Source organism: Choristoneura fumiferana, chromosome 3 (genome assembly GCF_025370935.1).
Source record: "Choristoneura fumiferana chromosome 3, NRCan_CFum_1, whole genome shotgun sequence".
In the NCBI taxonomy this organism is placed as follows: Eukaryota; Metazoa; Arthropoda; class Insecta; order Lepidoptera; family Tortricidae; genus Choristoneura; species Choristoneura fumiferana.
In genome coordinates, this window is record NC_133474.1 from 11018415 (window position 1) to 11038423 (window position 20009).

Here is a 20009-nt window from a genome sequence, read left to right on the forward strand (position 1 = left end):
GGGACTCAATCTATGTATACCGAATTTTATCTAAATCGATTCAGCGATTTTCACGGGATGCGCAATCAAATAAACAGATAAACAAACAAAAATCTTAACTGTTGGAACGTGTTCTGTTATCGATTCTAAGTAAGACTCGACCCTCTTCATTGCCCTTAGTGTAAGTTTTCGGTTACAAAATACGTCTCGATCGCGCTCGCGTTAAAATCTCAATTTGTATGGAAACACGAACATCGCAAACGTTCCGCTAGAGGCGCTGTTCGTGTTTGCATACAAATTGAGATTTTAACGCGAACGCGATCGAGACGTATTTTGTAACCGAAAACTTACACTAAGGGTGACTAAGGGCACAGCTTTAATATGTGCGTAGGTAGGTATAGGATTACCGAAATTCTGAATTTAAAAAATAGCACCCTCGGGCGAAATCAAGCGGCCAGCAATAAGTAATGACAACCGGCCAAGTCAAGTGCGAGTCGATTATTTTCTTAATTGTAAATTTATCCCCATTCTTTTATTTTTTTTTACTTTCCAGGTGATATCATAATTTACAAGTATGTCCAGATATAAACAACCGAAAAAGCTCGAGAGTTTAGCTCTGAACAAGCTCGGGGATTGGATAGCAGAACAAGCTGAGTTATTAATGTTTCCAATCGCCGCTGAAGCCCAAAGAGACACTACGAAAGCCCACATGTTACTGTCACGTCACGTCAACAGTATCCGTTCATATTTGGATTATAACGTTCCTTGGATGGTCCATGATCTATTAAGTACAGAGGCCATACGAGCACTCTCCGCACTTTTAGAGAAAACAAAACAGTCGTTAGGGTTCCGTGGGTCAATGCCGGGAAAATTCGTTAGTCAAATGAATGTGATTGTAAGAATGACCGAGGTATTGTTCACGAACAATTTGACTTTTATTTCTATTGATAATATTCCAAAAATGATGCGTTCAGTTTTCTACTCGAAATTACAAATGCTTTCTGGGTTAGTTTATTTAAATTTAGGTTCACTTTCTGGTGGATGGAAAACAGCAGATATGGAGGGATCTGTAATAGAAGCATTAAAGGAACTTCACAATTTAAAGTATTTAATAATCAATTACGACTGCACTGATAACATTTTACACTGTATCAGTAAGAACTGCAAAAAGATCGAAAAGTTAGATGTCTCCAGTTCTAAATGCGTGACAAATGAAAGTGTGTACATTTTGATGAAATTGATATGTTTAAGAAGTATCCAGTTGTACAGAACGTCTGTAACTTTAGAAGGGTTTGCTAAATTACTAATCAACTGTCACAATCTCGAAGATATAGGGCGGTGTGACGAAATCGGTCGAGTTTTAGAGTTTATAGATTTGACTGACTCTTCTGCACCACCGTTTAAATTGAAAGTATACGTAAGTCGTTATGCACCTGCCAACCACTTACAACTAGCTGTTGATATGTGTCCGGATATAAGAAGTGTGACTATTTTCCATCACAATGTACATGGCGATTTGATGATGTTAATAGGCTTGAAAGATTTATGTGAGCTTAAATTACTGTCATGTGACTTTTACGCTGATCAAGTAAAACAAATACTTCAAGTTAAGGGTTGTAATATCATTCATTTACACCTAGAACATGTAGATCAAATTGATTTGAATGCTCTTATGTATATTAGTCAAATGTGTCCTCTTTTGGAAAGTTTTACTCTCTATAATTGCACGTTGATTCATCACACATCATTGTACACCAAAAAATTAGAGATATTGCCTTTCCGTAATTTAAAAAAAATTACTTGTGTAGCTACGTGTACTGACGATCAGTTATTTTTTATACTTAGTAATTGCTTAAACGTACATTATATTCATTTAGGCACAGCTGTAAATGTTACTGACGAATTTATGTTTAAGCTTTTGGACAAAAATCCCTTGATTCATCTAAAGGAATTCAGAATAATGCAGTCTGATTTTTTAAGTATGATATCAGTCGAAAGAATAATTCAGAGTTGTATGAGTTTAGAAATACTTTTAGAATTGGAAAGCTGGTCTTTACTGTCTGACACTGATCGAGAATACATTAGGAATTACATCAAAGTTAGTAATTTCAATATTGATACAGTCCGAAGATATGATGTTCATGACGTCTCATACTCATAGACTAGTCTACCACGGATTTATATTGCAGTAGACGACAGACGCAATGCAATAAAATGTATAAAAACCGAGCGTGCCTATTCAAAAAAAGGAGAAGGTTCTGTTTTGAACATGAGACTACCTACCACGAGACTTGCTCATAGTGAAATCAAACCGGATAGTCACGTCTTAAATCGAATTTTGCTATGGTCTAGTCTACGAGCATATTCGTTGTTTGGAGACTTCCGAATAATTCTCCCGCCTATGAAACTTGGCACATGATGAAAATAGGTAATACAGATTATATATATACAATATTCCAATAACTTTTCTTACGAGAAGTTAGGTATTTTTACCTAAACATGAAAATCGTTTATAGCTCTCTGCGAAAAATTTCACAGACTGAAATTCTTACTGTATACGTACCTATGTACTACTTAGAATATGTATATAAAACTAACCAAGAGCGCAGCCTAAGGTATCGCCAATATTTGGAGCAATTATATTTTTTTTAGAAATATAAAATTTTACTCGCAAATTTGATGAAAAACATTGTATGTCGCACGGGCGGTACAGTCACCAGCACCAATATCTGATACAACAAGCGTGCATAAATATCTGATACGACTCTATTTCTAGGGCGGGAAGGACGTGTCAGATATTTTTTCACGCTCCGCTGTGGCAGATATTAATGCTGGTGACTGTACTAGAATTACGAACATCGACTCATTAAAGCCCTCAGTCTTCGACTTCAGGGTTCTAAGAGACTCGTTCGTAATTCCTTATTTACCGCCCTTAAGACACAATGTAGGTACTATTACTGAGATGTAGTTAGTGCTGTGTGCTACCCTACATTTGACGCTTAATAACAAAAATGTCGATAAAAACGTCGGTAGATTCAATTCAATTCTTGAAAGTATATAGCTATATCGATACTATCGATGATTCCGCCAATGTCGAGGTTGGAAGAAACACACTTTCGCATTTATAATATTAGTATGGATATATAGTATAGTATGGATGTCACCTCTTTGACGGCGTGACTGATATGTATATTCATGCCAAATTACAGCTTTCTAGTACTAACGGTCTCTGAGCTTAGCCGCGGACGGACAGACACACACACAGACGGACAGCCATGGCGAAACAATAAGGGATCCTAGTTGACTACGGGATCAAGATGGTATTAAGAAGGCTAAGATTGCTTGAGTAGTGCTTGTAGTGGTGTACACAAACTTAACGTATTTTAAAGGAAAACCTATCACAGCTGATTAGGCTTTACAAGTTACCTAACGCAATAGACGATAAAAATTGTAAAAGTTCATCTTAATGAACTAGTAATCAATAGCATGTCAACAGGCATCTCTGTGTGTGATTTAGCCAGTGATATTACATTATAAACAGGGAAATATCATACTATGAAATATCATTGGGTTTAACCCTATAATAATAAGGGTTCCATGACAGGCGAAATATCGCTAGGTGGCGTTAGTCTCGTGAGTTCCGTTTAGCATCAATCTTGTTTGAGTTATTGAATTAATCACTTGATTGTCAAACAAACTCACTATACTTACTAGCCTATCACAGAAACTCTTATTACCACAAAATTGGGAGTAAAAACAACTCCAAAAATTATTTGCATATTAATTTCAAACTAGAAACTTATTTCTGGACAAGTTTATTTCTTAATGCAAAGGCATGAGAAGGGATTTATATTACTTTAGTAGGGCTTCATAACTAGTGCTTGTTTCAAATTTTAGCTTCAGAAGTGTCTGGCACAAGGGCAAACATGTACACAGGGTATATACCATTAGGAAAATTTGTTTGTTTGCACTGTTTCATTCTCTTCAATTTTGCTTTACTAAAAATTTTTATGAACTCTTTTAAAGGTCTTGTAACTGATGAGTCTGCATCATCTTTTTCTGTCTTTCCTGATGATGTGACATTTTCTTTGACAATAATTACTCCATGTTCAGACAGGGCATTTCTGAAATCAAATAGGCATGTACAGTTTATTTAGTAATCAACAGTTTGATAATGTATATTTTTTAGTTTTTATGGTTAACATGATTTAATTTAAGAAAAATAACTGTTGATTTTATGTCTGAGGATCTTAAGCATCTTTCACATTCTACAACTAAGTAAATGTTTTTACTTATTATAATGTGGATAATGTTATATTGCCCAATTAAACTGTAAATAAGATAATCAACGGTTGAAAGGAGAAATTGACTACGCAATTTTTTTTTAGATACTGAGTTATATACATGTTCGAAATCAGTTAATTTTTCTGTTGTTTGAGCTGTCTCAAAATTTTCACAAAAATGGTGCTTAGTCAATTTCTCCTTTCAACGGTCGAAATGCATTTTTTTTTATAGTGCATTAATTCATGCATTACTTTTTGGACGTCATATTAAAGGAGTGTAATTACCAAATGTAAGAACTACATGGATGGAGTTCATAAATTTGGACACCAACACTGGAAGTAAAATAGTATAAAAATATTCTATTGTGTGACAAACCTGACAATTGCAGGTACTGGTAATTTGAATATCACAATGGAACTTATTCTGACAGTTGTTTATTATAGTTAATATGGTCCAACTTTTCAATCCAATCTGCATAACTTAAATAAATGAAACTTGAAATATATAACTAAATTAGATATAGCATAGCTTAGTTTTTAATATAGATTTGAACTAAGTTTCTAATATTTTATTTATGCTTTTTGTTTTATTTTTATCTTAATAAATGTTCAAGTTGGTAATTGAATTGGATAAATGCTGCTGTTTTAATGATGTATTGCCACAAAGCACATATAAAGACCAAGCCCATAGTGACAAATATGACAAACCATAACTACATTGACTTGGAAAATATTTGGTTGGACTGTAGCAACGGGGGCACTGTTTTTTTTTTACCAAAATGATGTTATAATGACATATTTTAAATGATGTTATCGAATAGAATTACATTAAAATCATAGCATATTTTACTTGAACAACTTTTCTCTTTAATCAAAAATGGCCGAGATAAAGGGACCTAAAGTTTTTTTTTTTTGCAAGGAGCCGGGAAAAGATTTTTTTTGTCAAAATGAAGTCATGATGACATATATTTTAAATGATGTTATTGTATAGAATATGTTAAAATAAGCCTATTTTGTTTGAAAATTTTTATATGGAATCAAAAATGGAAGAGATATAAGGACCCAAAGTTTGAAATTTAGGCACAATGTACGAGCCTTGCCGCAACAGCAGCCAGCATAGCGGAGCAAATGCTCATTTTCTTTCTTCTACATCTATCTCATCTGTAGTTGGTCAGAGAAAAGTACCCCTATTAAAAGATGCTCATTTTAACATACTCTAATTATAACAAATTTTCTCAAACATGCTCAGAAATGTATGTTAATGCCACGAAATGGAGACATGAAGTTTCTCATTTATGGCTCCCTACCACCTCCCTACATAACTTCTTGGCCTAGGCCATGAAGTTTGTATGAATCCATTATTGTCTGCTGCTCTAACTTTTTAAATTTGCTATTTAACTGACAAAGGAAAAATTACAAACAGCCAACCACCACATCTGTAAGCATTTGCGATAATGTGATGCAATGCGATGCATGGATGGATGGATAGATGAAGTATTTCCTCACATTGTTTGAGAAAAGCACTATACAAACCTTGGCCAGAACAGGGATTGCTGGACTCGTTTTATCCGGCCTTGTCTATGACTCTGCCCTCTACCCCGAACTCATCCATCAATCCCTTACTTCATGATGGCCTCCTGCAGTAATGTACAATTAAAATAGGGCTTATACTTTGCTTATACTAACATAAAAAAAATTGTTTCATATTTCGTCCTGGCTCCAGTGTAATTTCGATTGAAAATTTTGTCCAGAAAACAAAATTTTTTTTTCGCTTTTCCAAAATATGGCTATGCCTTTTTTGATTCCTATGTTTTGATGCATTGTAAGCAATAAAAAAAAAGTTGTATGGTGCCCCCTTTGGTATAGTCTAACCTCAATGTGCTTTGTGCTTGTTTGAGTTAAAACGTTACCTGCAGAAGGTTAAATATGTAACCAAATCTTCATCTTTCAGATATCCTAGAACCCACTGGTTCCAAATGACGTCATATTTTTTTTCCGGTCGAAATTCTTGTAGGCTTTTTTTATACAAATTTCCTAATTTAGGGGCATCACTTCCAACATACTTGTGAATAGAGTTAATGAATTTTTCATCTGGTTCAACAATATCCACAGATTTAAACTGGGGTACTAATAAATATTTAGAAATTCGCCCGATACCGGCACCGCAATCCAAAGCCAAATTAGTAGCTGGTGCTTTTGGTGACGTTAGAATAGATTGCAAAAACAACTTTGATCCCTCTATGTCAATATCTGAAATAAAACCAAAGCCACCAAGTACACCATCAAGAGTGGCTGGAATTTCAGACCAATATTCTAAAGCTTTCTCATAGCAAATATCTTCTGCAGTGGTCATAATCGCTTTTCTTGTAACACTGGGAAATTCAGGATCGGTTAACTGAAGTCAAAAACATTAGCCTCCGTTAAGCGGTAATTAGTATAACAATGATAATTATAACGCTCAAGATGGTGAGTATAATGACGATTATTGAAATAATATTGATGAATTGTTGAGCCTATAATAAGTTTCACAACCAAATTAGGCCGGTTTCGTTTGGTTACTTTATTAAATTATTATAAAGTAGGTACTCTGTGGTTACTTTGGTTTGGTTTTTTATTGATTGAAGTGAAGCCTCGGAGGAAATAAATACAGTTTTTAATCAAGTGTCACTGTCACTCAAAAACAGATTATATAATGCGCATGCCTTTGCCTGGTACCAAGAAACTAATAGACACTAGAGATAATTCTCTTGAATATTGTTTTGTAGTCAGAAAATATGACCTTGAGAAACGATGTAAATTCGAATTACCCTACGGAATTCATCTCATCTCACCGGATTTAATTAGCATTTTAATATATATTTTTTCCTAATTTATTTTTTAGAAAAACAGCACGAAGTCGTTTTGTGCTTCACGTATTGACGTTTTGATCTGATTTTGAATACGAAGCTGACCTTACATTTAAATATTAAGTCCCCAGTACGCTCGCGTCCCCATACAAACGTACAATACAGTACAATACAATAAAATAACTCTTTATTGCACACCAACACATAGCAAGCAGTACAGAAGAAAACAGGTATATACACAGACTTTCGACCTTCGGCGACCGTCCACACTGGCTTCGATGTAATGGTACGATACCTTTGATGTTACCGCCACGCTTCGGATCGCTGGCACACGCCAACGTACAATCGTTGGTGTTCGTTGGGCCGGTGTGTACGCGCTATGAAGTTTGACACACTTTCGAAGGCCAACGAGCGTGCGGAGTCAACGTTGAGTATCCTTCGTTGGCGTTCGTTGGGCCGGTGTGTACGCAAAATGTATGAGACGGAGCTCACGTCGTGCGTTTGGCGAAGAATGGCGAAGATGTTCAAATAACAAATCTCTTTCGAGGTTGCAAATATACAAGTATTCGTATGCTTTGTGAACGATTTAAATCCAGAAAGTGAGCAAAGATTGTTTCACGTGCGTGCTGTGCTGCAACGTTCGGCCAACCATGACCGCCGAGTCATAGCGGCGTGCATGACCCGCGGTTTCGGACGAGTAAACCATTAGATCCCGACTCCCGTAGTTGAATTGAAATTCCGGGATTTTATTAAACTTCCATGGGCATTATATCGGGTTAAAAAGTAACCTACGTGGTATTTCAGATGTCCAGCTATCTACAAATACAATACAATACAATACAAATATTATTTATTGCACGTTATCAAGCCAAGTTCAAGCTAACAGAACTGGCGAACAGCACCGTAATTTTACCCGAACCATTTGAAGCCACTTTTGATCCCCTCATAACTCAAAAACTATTTCACATAAACATGTCAAATTTAGTTCAGTTATTGGGATTTAGGAGATACATATGTTCTCCAAATTTCATAAACACAACTCAAACGGTTATTTAGATATTAACATCCAAAAATCGACATTTTTATCACTGACTCACCTATAGATCAAAACTAACCCAGTTCCAGATGCCCTATTCAAAAGAAATTTCAAATTTGGCATTCAGATGTTGAGTTGAGTACAAAGGAACAAATCAGAAACTAGTAAATTTTTATTATTTTATTATAATTTTTAAAATAAATTATTTCTGTATCCCATAAAACATATATGTGAAATGAGAGCCATGTTCAGTATTATGAGTTATGCCTTGATTATTGACTTTAACGACAAAAGAAGTGACATCTAAATGGGTGCCAAGTGCCAAGGTGCCAAGTTCAATGGTCAGTTCTGAAATTTATTTATAACAATATCAAATATTTTATAACTACTAAAAATATCATTTCTTCTTATAACGTAGGATAATATATTGAAGCCTAACGTCGGACTTGGCTAGTTCTCGTATACGACTGCTGCTGCTGACTGCTGTATACGTTCCAATCTGCGGCAGCCCTAATTCAATGGCTTAGGCCATAATTTCCACGCGGGCCCGTGTGGATCAGGAACATCATCTACATCATTGAATTTCTTCGCACTTGCGAAGACACAGTCGTGCGTGGGAACCTCAGTTTTTCAAAATTTATGTGCTAAATTATATTTGAAATTTCTCATGAGCTTCTATGGTGAGAGAAAATATTGTAAGGAAACCTGGATACACCTGTATGTTAGTTCTGTGGTCCGTAGTTGCGGGCAACAGATGGATGTAAGTAGTGAGTTCTCGTTCATTGTGGCAGTGATAGTGATTGTCTATTGGCTGATGATGAATTCGAATTTATGCTTAATCATGGACACTATAAACAAACATGTGTAATGCAAAAAAATGACAACAATGAAGATGAAGATGATGCCGTGAAGCAGCAGTGCTCGCACTGTTGTGTATCGGCGTGTTGAGTAAGACAGCCGGTGAAATTATTGGCACTTGAGGCATCCCATCTTAGGCCTCTAGGTTGGCAACGCATCTGCAATCCCCCTGGTGTTGCTGGTTTCTATGGGCGGTGGTGATCTTCTACCATCAGGAGACCCACTTGCTCGTTTGCCATCCAGTCGAATATAAAAAAAAAACAATTTTTCTTTTTTCTGACTTCATACCAATGTTCATCTAACTATTTCTATTATGTATATTAGCTTCTTGGTGCTCACCCGACGACTGGTAACACCGCACCAACGTCACCGTGTAAATGTTCTTTCTTTACGTCAACTTTTATGGTGACAGCAGAGGGACGGAATTGTGAAAAAAGTAAAAATGGTGTGTGAATTAATGTTAAATCGTTAAATATTACCAACATCGTATTATATTTGTTCTTACTACTCGTGTATTATAACATTTGCGTAGTATATAAGTTCTAGGAATATGTATTTTCAGCGGTAGTATCGTGTGTTTAGTATTCTTCTCTTCACCACCGGATAGTATTTGTACATGTTAATGTTTTAGTTTAATTTTCTACTGTTATCATCTTTCTTACTGCGAAAATGCTGGTTAATTTTCATTATTTTTTGTATTGTTTGTTATTACTTGTTATTAGCGTCATAACCTCAATAACCTAAGGCGAATCTAAGATTAGTTAGATATTAACGTGGTATGGTAGGTAGCTAGTCATGGTATAACTATGAATGGAATGACTACATTAATGTTGATTTCTCGGAAAAAATAGTGTAGTTATATCAAGTTCATGTGAAGCGAACGCACTACTAGTGAATTTTCTTTCTGCACTCAATGATAATTTATTATTGATTATGTGTATTTCAGGGCAAGGTTAAGTGCTCGGAACTGCGTACGAAGGATAAGAAGGAGCTCTTCAAGCAATTGGAAGAGCTAAAAACTGAATTGACTCACCTTCGAGTATCCAAAGTTACTGGAGGTGCAGCTTCCAAGCTGTCCAAAATGTAAGCTACATTTTATCATTTCTTTGTCAAATCATGTTAATCTAGTGTTATAAGTTATTTAAAGTCAATTTTTTTTATACTCCTACTGTGATCAGGATCAGGAGTTATTAATAACCAGCTAAAATAGAGTTTACTAGGTGAGGTAATTAGCTCACTGTTTAAGCAATTACAACTAATGATGTAAACTATTTTGATTAAATATTATAAATTATTAGTGGTTATCATAGTATTACTTAAATCATTCGAACCACACAGTATTACCTATTAATGTGTGCAGTAGGCACCATTATTAATAAATTAGTTTATTTTTGAACATATTAATTGCAATTGGTTCTAGGTTTTCACATCATTAAATTATGTCCGTGGTAGGGTTAATGGCATCTTTGTTTACCCTTTCTATAAATTGGAATTGGATTGACATAAACCATATATAGCGCACCTTGAGAATTATTGTCATTAAACAAAATTTCGTCACGACTGAAAAAATCACATATCTCAAATTCATATGTCAATAAAATTGATCATTCAAATAATGTTCATAAAGTTCACTCAGAAAAACTATTGATTTTAAGTTATGAGCTTTTTTAAAAGTAGTGACGATTTATCATCTCTCAAAATGACACTGAAAGAATTTTAATGCATATTTTAATTTTGCAAGCTGTCATATTTTTGTTTAGTGACAGTCTATTCTCAAGGTCTGATGAGTTGACTATTAACCCATCAGATGTTGGCCTCTCGCTCTGCAAGATTTACTCTAAAATTTAATAGCCCCATACAAAAAAGAAATAACTTTATTATTTAATAATAATAAAATATATTTTTTTAATAGTTTGCTTACAATTTCTTATTTTGTTGAGGCTTTAAACAATCTAGATGATCATGTCAGCCTCATGGGTGCTTGCTCAGGTCCCTACTATGGGTTAGATCAAAATAGTGGTATATGTAAATGGCTATGTTAGATGTCGGCTCTGAGAACCAATAGTTGATCCTTCAGGGGCATATAATGTCTAAGTCAGAGTCCAGGTGTCACAATCTTACTTAATATTATAAATGTGAAAGTTTGTGAGTGAGTGAGTGTTTGTTACTTCTTCATGCTGAAACGGCTGGACGGATTTGGATCAAATTTCGCAAAAAAGTTTATAACCTTGATTAAAGCATTACTTTTTATCCCAATATTCCCATGGGATAGGGATAAAATCTCTAAATAACAACCACTGGGCTTACTTACCGCTTGGTAGCTGGGCTGGACGTCTGATAACACATATGCTACTTTTCATCTCAATGTTCCCATGGGATAGGGATAAAATCTCGAACTAATAAGTGCTGGGCTTAGAGACATGAAATTTGGTATGTAGATAGCTGGACATTTGGAATAACACATAGGCTACTTTTTATCCCGATATTCCCACAGTATAGGGATAAAATCTTGAAATCACAACCGCTGGGCTTAGAGTCAAGAAATTTGGTATGTAGATAGCTGGACATCTGGAATAATACATTGGCTACTTTTTATCCCGATATTCTCACGGGATAGGGATACAATCTCGAAATAACAACCGCTGGGTTTAGAGTCATGAAATTTGGCATGAGTGTTTTAATTTAATGTCAATGAAAACCACAATGTAATTTTAGGGAATTCCCACGAGAATTTAATAAAATCCCGGAATTTCAATTCAACTACTGTATCTAATGATTTACGCTAGTGTAACAATAAAGGAAATCATGTGCAGATGAAGTCGCAGGCAAAAACTAGCAGTGTTATAAATGCGAAAGTTGTAAGCTGGAGTCTTGTGCATCTAGCAGTAAAGACTACTTATTTAATAGTAGGTACAAAATTTTGGCACCAATTACAGTGATTACAGGTCAAACAGGAATCAAATATTCCTTGGCATATAAAATGTCTTTTGTTTCAGTCGGGTTGTAAGAAAAGCTATTGCCCGAGTTTACATTGTCTATCACCAGAAGATGAAGGTTAATCTGCGTAACCACTACAAAAACAAGAAGTATAAGCCTTTAGACCTGAGGCCCAAGAAGACCCGTGCAATGCGTAAGGCTCTTACACCACACGAGGCTAAACTCAAGACAAGGAAAGAGATCAGAAAGAAGTCTCTCTTCCCTCCAAGGGTGTATGCTGTTAAGGCTTAATTAAAAACACAAATTAATTTTGTTCTTTATTTCACCTTCAGTCACCAAAAAAACCTTAGCAGCGTCTTATGCACTGGAGTGTCTTCAAGCTCATGCATTATGTTTCAACATGTAGTTTTTTAATATACTCTGAAATACTTCTTAGATCTAAAGTTCTTCATGCTTTTGTTTTTTGCGGTGTGGAAAGGCCCAAAACTCAGAACCTAGTCCTCGAACATCTCTCTCTCTTTTCACAAAAGCAGTAAATGATGATACACAGTTTCCTATAAAATAATTGGCTTGTCCTAGAATCGCAAGATCTATATGAGGTTTGGGTGGCTGCAGTCTTACAACAGACACATCAAATCTATGCAGTGCATTGGAGAGTTCACTTATCATGGGATTTGAATCAGTTGCAACAAAGACATACTTAATATCATCAAGTCTCTTAAGTACTCTTTTTATTTGTCTGAAAAAAAAGTTAATGATTGCATGATTACTCAGTTTGCAGAATTGGTAGAACCAAAAGTGATTATTCTATTTTTTAACAGCAAGAATATAATTTCATGTGTCGTTCTCACGCAAAATCAAATTGCATTTGAAATTTACCATGAGCTTTGTGGTGAAAGAAAACATGGTGGGGGAAGGACTACTTCCGCGGTATTGAATTAATATTTTTTATTGCACACGAACACATAGCAAGCAGTACAGAAAACAGGTATATACACAGACTTTCCATTTGGTTGAGTTCTAGTTTGAAAACTTATTTTATTATAACTTTTCAAAGTTTGAACATGGAAATACGTAGTTTTGAGATATTCGACTTCAAAGTTTTTGGGTGTAAAAAAACCCAAGTTCTAGTTTGAAGTTATGAAGTGCATAACTAATTATTTGGATAAAAAAATATATATCATACATTAGGGTGTAAAGAACTGAAATTGTACAACTTTTTTTAACCCATAACTGTTTGCTATATTTGGTTGTCATAGTGTGCTCATGGATTCTATTAACCCTAAATAAGACCCCATTTACTGGAGCATACTACCATATACGGTTTTTTCCCGCCGAGTCACACGCTTAACTGTCACTCGTTGGGAATATTTTTGCTAAAAAAATCCCAACAAGTCACACCGGCACTAGATAGGACAGTTTTTAATGTTTTAGCGAAGCGGAGCGTAGCTCCCGCCTTAGCCTTCTAAACCTAACCTAACGGAGTCGCTTCTGCTCCGAACAGTCTTGCTCGTTCGCTCGCAGTCTTAGTTTTACAAAATCACGCGTCTTCGTGGATGGCACTAGGTATACCTGGCAAAGGATATTTTTAGAGCTAGTAGTATTTTCAATAATTACAATGAATATTGTAACTTATTACTAAAACAATAAGGTTCAATTTCCAAATCAATGCATGTGGTCGCTAAATCGCCTCACCTTATTAAACAAATAAAGACATTTAGGGGCTGTTTCACCATCCATTGATTAGCGTTAACCGACGGTTAAATGTGATGCCGTATCCGTCTATTCGAACAAAACAAATAGAGACGGCATCACACCTAACTGCCAGTTAACACTAATCAATGGATAGTGATACAGCCCCTTACTATAATAAATATCACGGGACAATCCCAAACTAAGCTTAGCAAAGCTTGTGTTATGGGTACTAAGCAACGGATAAATATAATTATATAGATATATACTTAAATATATATTAAACACCCGAGACCCGACTTGACCCGAGAACAAACATTAGTATTTATCATACAAATATCTGCCCTTAGATGAGTGTGTACACTGGTAATATCTGCCCCGACACGGGAATTGAACCCGGGACCTCAAGCTTCGTAGTCAGGTTCTCTAACCACTAGGCCATCTGGTCGCCTATTTAATACGGTATTTGACTATTTTGTATGTGTTTTATAAATTAAAACTACTTACACAATGCCTGTTATCAAATAGAGAAACAATTTTTAAGCTACCTTTACAAATAACAAAGTTAATATAAAGGTACCCCGGCTCGCACCTCTGAGTTTTTCGAAATTCATGTGCGGAATTACATTTGAAATTTACCACGAGCTTTGCGGTGAAGGAAAACATCGTGAGGAAACCTGCACAATCAAATCCAATTTTCAACCGATTTAAGTTTTCTCTGCTAAACACTATATGTATATATATACAGGGTGTCCCAGAAGTACCACGTCACAGTGACACCAGAGGTAGGCCAGCTCAAGAGGAACCTAACCAACCTAACATGACCCCAGTAAAAGTTGCATGGTTTTCGAGTTATTACCGAAATAAAGATTTTTGGGGATACTCCCCTTTGTCTTGACATTTTTAGTACCAGCATCGACTTGGAAAGCTTTTAATAACAGTTTTTTATGTGTATCGAATCGTGAATAGTTACTTCAGAAGTGCAGTGTGTTATTTTGTCAGTAACTACCGTAAAATGCTGAAAAAACCTTTATTAATCTTGATTTAAGTTGTCTCCAAAATAAGAATTTCAACTTTAACCATCTGCCATGAAAAAAAATTACTAGAAACGAAACAAACAAATAACGCCAATAAATTAGACATATTATGCAGATTCAGAAATGGTATGACACATGTATCTTACTGAAATAACATTAGGCATTCTTATGACTTTGCTGATGCCGCAAGCCGTCAGTGTTAAGTAAAAACATGTTACATTACCTACTAATTTATTGAATCAGGCGTTACTTTGCCGAGGTTCATATTAATGAACTGAAACAATCACCTACTTTGCTCACCCGCGACCTTATGATAGCTACGTTTATACTAGAAATGTGTGTTCATTCAGTTCCTCCTCCTCCACACTGCAAAAATACAGGGTAGTTCGAAGGACTCGCGCTGCTAGCAGACTTGACACCCCACACTTCAGTCTACTCGTGACCACGGCCATTGTAATGTTTCCGAAACGTCGAGGTAAATATTACTCGTGTGTGTAAGCGTCATAAGTCCCGTTGGTTATGAATATGAATGAAAATCACGAAAGTTTAAAACGTTAGATAATATTATTTGGTTAACGCTATAATCTGGACATCTTTAAGGTCAAAATGAACAGACACCTTCTAGGCAAACGTGTACCATCTTAGGCCTCATCTTCGCCTTCCATCAAGCGAGATTGAGGACAAACGTAAGCCTATTAAAAATATTCTAAAACCCGATTTATTTCAATGACATATTGTGGACTGAAAAAGGGATGGATATTTCAATTTACACAACGTCCATAGCTGGCAGACAGAAAACCAACACAGACACATACGAGAAGATCGGTCCCAATACCAATTCAAAATTAATTTGTGGACTGGAATTCTTAATGGACAAATTGTGGGACCGGTGGAGTTGCCTCCTATTCTTAATGGTAGAAACTATTTACAGTTTTTGCAAAACGACCTGCCTGGTTTATTAGAAGATGTACCGTTGGCACTGACACGAACCATGTGGTACCAACAAGATGGTTTCTCGGCACATTACGCTCGGCTAGTCCGTGAGCACCTCAGCGAAACATTCCCTGAGAGATGAATTGGTCGATTGGGACCAATTTTATGGCCACCGCGTTCCCCGGATCTAAACCCACTAGATTTTTTTTATTGGGGATGTTTAAAACACAAAGTTTACGCGAAACCAATACGCTCTGAAGAAGGATTGCGGCAACGAGTATTTGACGCGGCCCGTACCATATCGGAAGTCAGTTTACGAAAATTGAGCCGTAATTTTATTAAACGATGTTTTTTGTGCATCAGAATTCAGAGTCCATGGGAGACAATTTGAACATTTATTGTGAATTAAATTTATTCCAATAAATGAATGAAAGATAAACCTGTTTTTAAGCACCCACGCAAAAAGAAGGGTGTTATAAGTTTGACCGCTATGTCTGTCTGTCTGTCTGTGGTACCGTAGCTCTTAAACGCGTAAACCGATTCGAATGCGTTTTTTTTTATTATTATTTGAAAGCAGGTTTACTAGCCATGGTTCTAAGACATATTCTATCAAAATCGTTTCAGCCGCTTTTGAAATATTGAACTTTGAAGTGAGAAAGTTGGGGATTTTCCAACTTTTTTTTGGTTAGGTTATATCCGGTTCTTTAGGATCCGGTCCTAGCCTTGAAAAGGGAGACAAATATTAATATTTAACCTTCGTGCATTTGGCAAAATAATTGTATCAGATAATAGATGAGCTATCGCTATACACAGCATTTTTGTACCACTTAGCAGGGACTGCTTTCGGAGTTCCAGTTTTAAGTTGGTTCGATAGGGCTTCGCTAAAGTGATAAGAATGTCTAATGTTCTTGGAGTAAGATACATGTGTCATACCATTTCTGAATCTGCATAACATGTCTAATTTATTGGCGTTATTTGTTTGTTTCGTTTCTAGTAATTTTTTTTCATGGCAGATGGTTAAAGTTGAAATTCTTATTTTTGAGACAACTTAAATCAAGATTAATAAAGGTTTTTTCAGCATTTTACGGTAGTTACTGACAAAATAACACACTGCACTTCTGAAGTAACTATTCACGATTCGATACACATAAAAAACTGTTATTAAAAGCTTTCCAAGTCGATGCTGGTACTAAAAATGTCAAGACAAAGGGGAGTATTCCCAAAAATCTTTATTTCGGTAATAACTCGAAAACCGTGCAACTTTTACTGGGGTCATGTTAGGTTGGTTAGGTTCCTCTTGAGCTGGCCTACCTCTGGTGTCACTGTGACGTGGTACTTCTGGGACACCCTGTATTTTCATAACAATATTAAGATATGGCAAATACAGAAGTTGTCAAATACCGTATTATGTATTTCTTATTAAAGAAAACAAAAACAGCACTTTTTCCTTATAACTCGTATAAAACCAACATAATCAGTATTGTAAGAATAGAATACGTACAATTTGAGATGCACCATGCAGTAGTGGCAGGACCTAAGAACACTGTACCTATGCGTAATATCAGCCTTCGATCTTTTTTTGTTTCAGACTTATTTAGAATTAAGGAGCATAAATTGGGATTTATAAATTTTATAATGCATATTTTTACAGACATCCATATCCTTGAACTTGGATGAAAAATGTTTTTTTTTCGCTTATTTTTATGCCACTTCTCTCGGAGTCAACTATCAAAAAAATTACTTAATAAGCCACAATTGTCAACTACGTATACATTTAAAAACATTTTGAAAAATCATGGTGCGTCATGTCTTTTTCTATTGATGGCCAGTGCGTGATTGGAACGAAATTGTCTGTATAATACCAAATGTTATTGCTTGAAATAGATACATTGAATAGTGATAATACATAAATTGTAGTAATAGAGGTATTTATGTTGAATGAAATTATGAGTATAATAAATTCAGTTCCAATGATTATTGTCGAAAATAAAAAAATATAATCATCAGTAGGTTGTAAAATTGTATAAGATACATTTTCAATGTTTCAATAATCAAATTTGCAATTTTATATGAACTTTGGCGTACTTACCCTTTTCCTTCACCACAAAGTAGTCCCTTTTGCCTGAGAATGACACATATTAGCTGTTGCCCGTGAATCAGTCTGGGCAAGATATGGTTAATTATTATATTTGTAATAAAAGATAATTCTCAAATATTCATTATTATAGTCATGCATGCCAAGTAGCTAGGTGTCAATATTCATACCTAATGATTTCTGTTTTTGATGGTAGGCACATGGAGGCTGTCAGTGTTCCTCTTTCATTTTTGTATCCCAAACACTGCGGGGCAGCAAATAACATAGGACTGTCATTAACATGTTGACAGGCTCTAATCCAGTCCTGACCATTTCTTAGGTGAACACCAAGAAAACCACCACCACTCATATTTTTTTTTATGAATTGTCTGGCACTTGATGCAATATGATCACTCCATTGCATATATTTGTGCAAATGTCTATTTTCGCCTTGTACTGGAAAACTGGCTGGGGCACCTGATAAAGTCCAAAATATCTAAATGATTACTTGGGATTTTTATTATATTAGGACACCTACTGTATAATGGTAATTTTACATCATTTGGCATAGTTTTATGTGCATTCCCAGTGTATAGTCAGCAGTAACCATATGTAACACAATAAAGTGTTCATATTATATCTGATAAGACTATTTCTAGGGCTGGTATGTAGCATAAGTCCGATATTTTTTAAAAGTAGTGGAACTTATGAGCTGGAGATGAAGATGCTGAATTATGTTCCATCATACCTACATCTAACTTGCTAGTAGCAAGTTAACCAATAGATATTGTTTGTGTTTTACCTGTGCAAATACCTACTATACTACATTCGATTTATCTTACCTGTAAAAGCTAAGACAGGCCATTTTGTTGGTGGGTATTTCTGCTTCCATTTATCAACCATTACAGTATTGCTTGCATCATAGTTTAAAGGCCCATAGAATTCAGACCCAGTAAAATCAATGTTGAAAGTATCCCAGAAGGGACCAAAAGGATTACCAGATTTAGCATTGCAACTATTTTCCTTGTCTCCTCCTCTTTGAGTGTAGCAGAATGCAAACCTTTTCTCTTCAGGCCATATACTCGGAGCAATTATAGACATAAAATATTCCATTGTCATTACTGTATGATACTCAGCTAAACTTTCAGTTTTGAAGTAAGTATCGAATGGAACCTGTACAGACTTGGGTTCTCCATAGCGGTACTCAACCCAAGGAGGTAAAACCAATGTTCTATTCAAAGTTTTGCTAAATGCTAAAACACCTAAAAAATGGTCGGCTTGGTTGCCAAATCTACCTGTAAACAAACTTAATCATTTAAATCGCAGAATTAAGAAACCAGAATCCGAGCTAAATAGATCTTAAATTCTTTGCAAACTTTTAGTTGAAAAATACCTAAATTCAAACGTAATGAATATGGTTAAGGTCGAAACATTATAAAAAAAGCACCCCAGTCACCACTGAAATAACTGATTTTATCGCGAGATCATTCGCTGCAAATTCGGATTAAGCAATGGGGAAATTGTCCTTATCTAGTCTTTTTAGTTCGTATAGTGTGATGTAAATAAACAACAATGGAAACAAATGCCGGTTGAATTTAATGTAGTAGATTAGAACACAAATTGAAAGTTTGAAAGGAAATCAGCTTACCCATGCAAGGACAATATGTAATATAACCATTTAACTCATGATTATTTGAACTAGCTAATTTTATAATAAATAGAAATATTACTGAAAGAAATAACATTTTCGCTTCGTATGTATAGTCTACAACACATAGGGTGGGTGACACTCTTTCCAGTTTCCCAGCCCGGATAACACCGATATGGAAATGCAGGCCCTGTTTTTTGTGTACACGCCCATAGAAACAGCAGGGCTACTACGAAACTCGAAGTTGGTGTCGTGCGGTCCCTCTGACACTTATACTATTTAATACGAGAGCGAGAGGGACGGTACGATACTAATTCGAATTTCGTAGTAGCCTTGCTGACAGGAGCTTCTATGGGCGTGGGCGATTACACGAAAAACAGAGTCGGTATTTCAGAGTGGTAATCCTATTTTTAAGTATTGGCTATCTGTGCACCAGAACGAGAATCGAAAATAGAGTGATTTGATGACACCATCTACTTTTAAGGTAATGGTTTTTGACATTTGACATTAGTGTCTTAGTTTTAGCTTAGTTTAAGTCCTTTTGTGCTTTTAAAATATGGGTGTCACACCTGCAAATAAAACTTTATTATTATTATTATTATTTCCATCTCGGTATTATCAGGGCCGGGAAAGAAGGTCACCCCAACACATACATAAAATCAGTGTGACCATCTTTAAACCACAGA

The 20009-nt window shown here is 35.6% G+C and overlaps 4 protein-coding genes across 7 annotated transcripts in view; 2 read left to right on the forward strand and 2 right to left on the reverse strand.

The window, feature by feature from the left end:
* The window catches only part of LOC141426582 (uncharacterized), a 39533-nt gene extending 35885 nt beyond the window's left edge, over positions 1-3648 (forward strand). For both annotated transcript variants that reach the window (XM_074085596.1, XM_074085595.1), the window contains one exon: positions 533-3648. In XM_074085596.1, coding sequence (XP_073941697.1) covers positions 554-2140 — 1587 coding nt within the window. In that variant the 5' untranslated portion in view covers positions 533-553 and the 3' untranslated portion in view covers positions 2141-3648. The remainder of the gene's footprint in view (positions 1-532) is intronic.
* A 130-nt stretch (positions 3649-3778) lies between these two features.
* LOC141426587 (alpha N-terminal protein methyltransferase 1-like) lies at positions 3779-6943 on the reverse strand. The gene is made up of 2 exons (XM_074085602.1): positions 6173-6943; positions 3779-4103 (listed from the first exon to the last, which is right to left on the reverse strand). The coding sequence occupies exons 1-2, from the start codon at positions 6613-6615 to the stop codon at positions 3866-3868; spliced, it is 681 nt and encodes a 226-aa protein (XP_073941703.1). The 5' UTR covers positions 6616-6943; the 3' UTR covers positions 3779-3865.
* Positions 6944-9338: 2395 nt separating this feature from the next.
* On the forward strand, positions 9339-12247 carry RpL35 (Ribosomal protein L35). Its single transcript, XM_074085606.1, has 3 exons — positions 9339-9447; positions 9949-10085; positions 11999-12247. Exons 1-3 carry the CDS (start codon positions 9445-9447, stop codon positions 12228-12230), a joined length of 372 nt encoding a protein of 123 aa, XP_073941707.1. The 5' UTR covers positions 9339-9444; the 3' UTR covers positions 12231-12247.
* On the reverse strand, positions 12244-19529 carry O-fut1 (O-fucosyltransferase 1). 3 transcript variants are annotated; one of them, XM_074085603.1, is made up of 5 exons: positions 19324-19524; positions 18518-18970; positions 17867-18152; positions 17691-17723; positions 12244-12678 (listed from the first exon to the last, which is right to left on the reverse strand). In XM_074085603.1, exons 1-5 carry the CDS (start codon positions 19418-19420, stop codon positions 12378-12380), a joined length of 1170 nt encoding a protein of 389 aa, XP_073941704.1. In that variant the 5' UTR covers positions 19421-19524; the 3' UTR covers positions 12244-12377. The 3 variants fall into 3 exon arrangements, with proteins under 3 accessions (XP_073941704.1, XP_073941705.1, XP_073941706.1); XM_074085605.1 differs by lacking the exon at positions 12244-12678 and adding an exon at positions 13487-13511 and having other exon boundaries at positions 19324-19529; XM_074085604.1 differs by lacking the exon at positions 17691-17723 and having other exon boundaries at positions 19324-19506.
* Positions 19530-20009: the final 480 nt, after the last annotated feature.

Bases quoted from the DNA above. Each gene is read 5' to 3' on its own strand.
- LOC141426587 (XM_074085602.1), bottom strand. From the start codon at position 6,615: ATGACCACTGCAGAAGATATTTGCTATGAGAAAGCTTTAGAATATTGG. The intron at 4,104-6,172 runs GTAACGTTTTAA...ATTTGATTTCAG, and splicing joins ACATATTTAACCTTCTGCAG to AAATGCCCTGTCTGAACATG.
- O-fut1 (XM_074085603.1), bottom strand. From the start codon at position 19,420: ATGTTATTTCTTTCAGTAATATTTCTATTTATTATAAAATTAGCTAGT. The intron at 17,724-17,866 runs GTATGAATATTG...TGTCATTCTCAG, and splicing joins TCAAAAACAGAAATCATTAG to GCAAAAGGGACTACTTTGTG. The intron at 12,679-17,690 runs GTAAGTACGCCA...CTTTTTTTTCAG, and splicing joins CTTTGTGGTGAAGGAAAAGG to ACAAATAAAAAGAGTACTTA.
- RpL35 (XM_074085606.1), top strand. The intron at 10,086-11,998 runs GTAAGCTACATT...CTTTTGTTTCAG, and splicing joins GCTTCCAAGCTGTCCAAAAT to TCGGGTTGTAAGAAAAGCTA.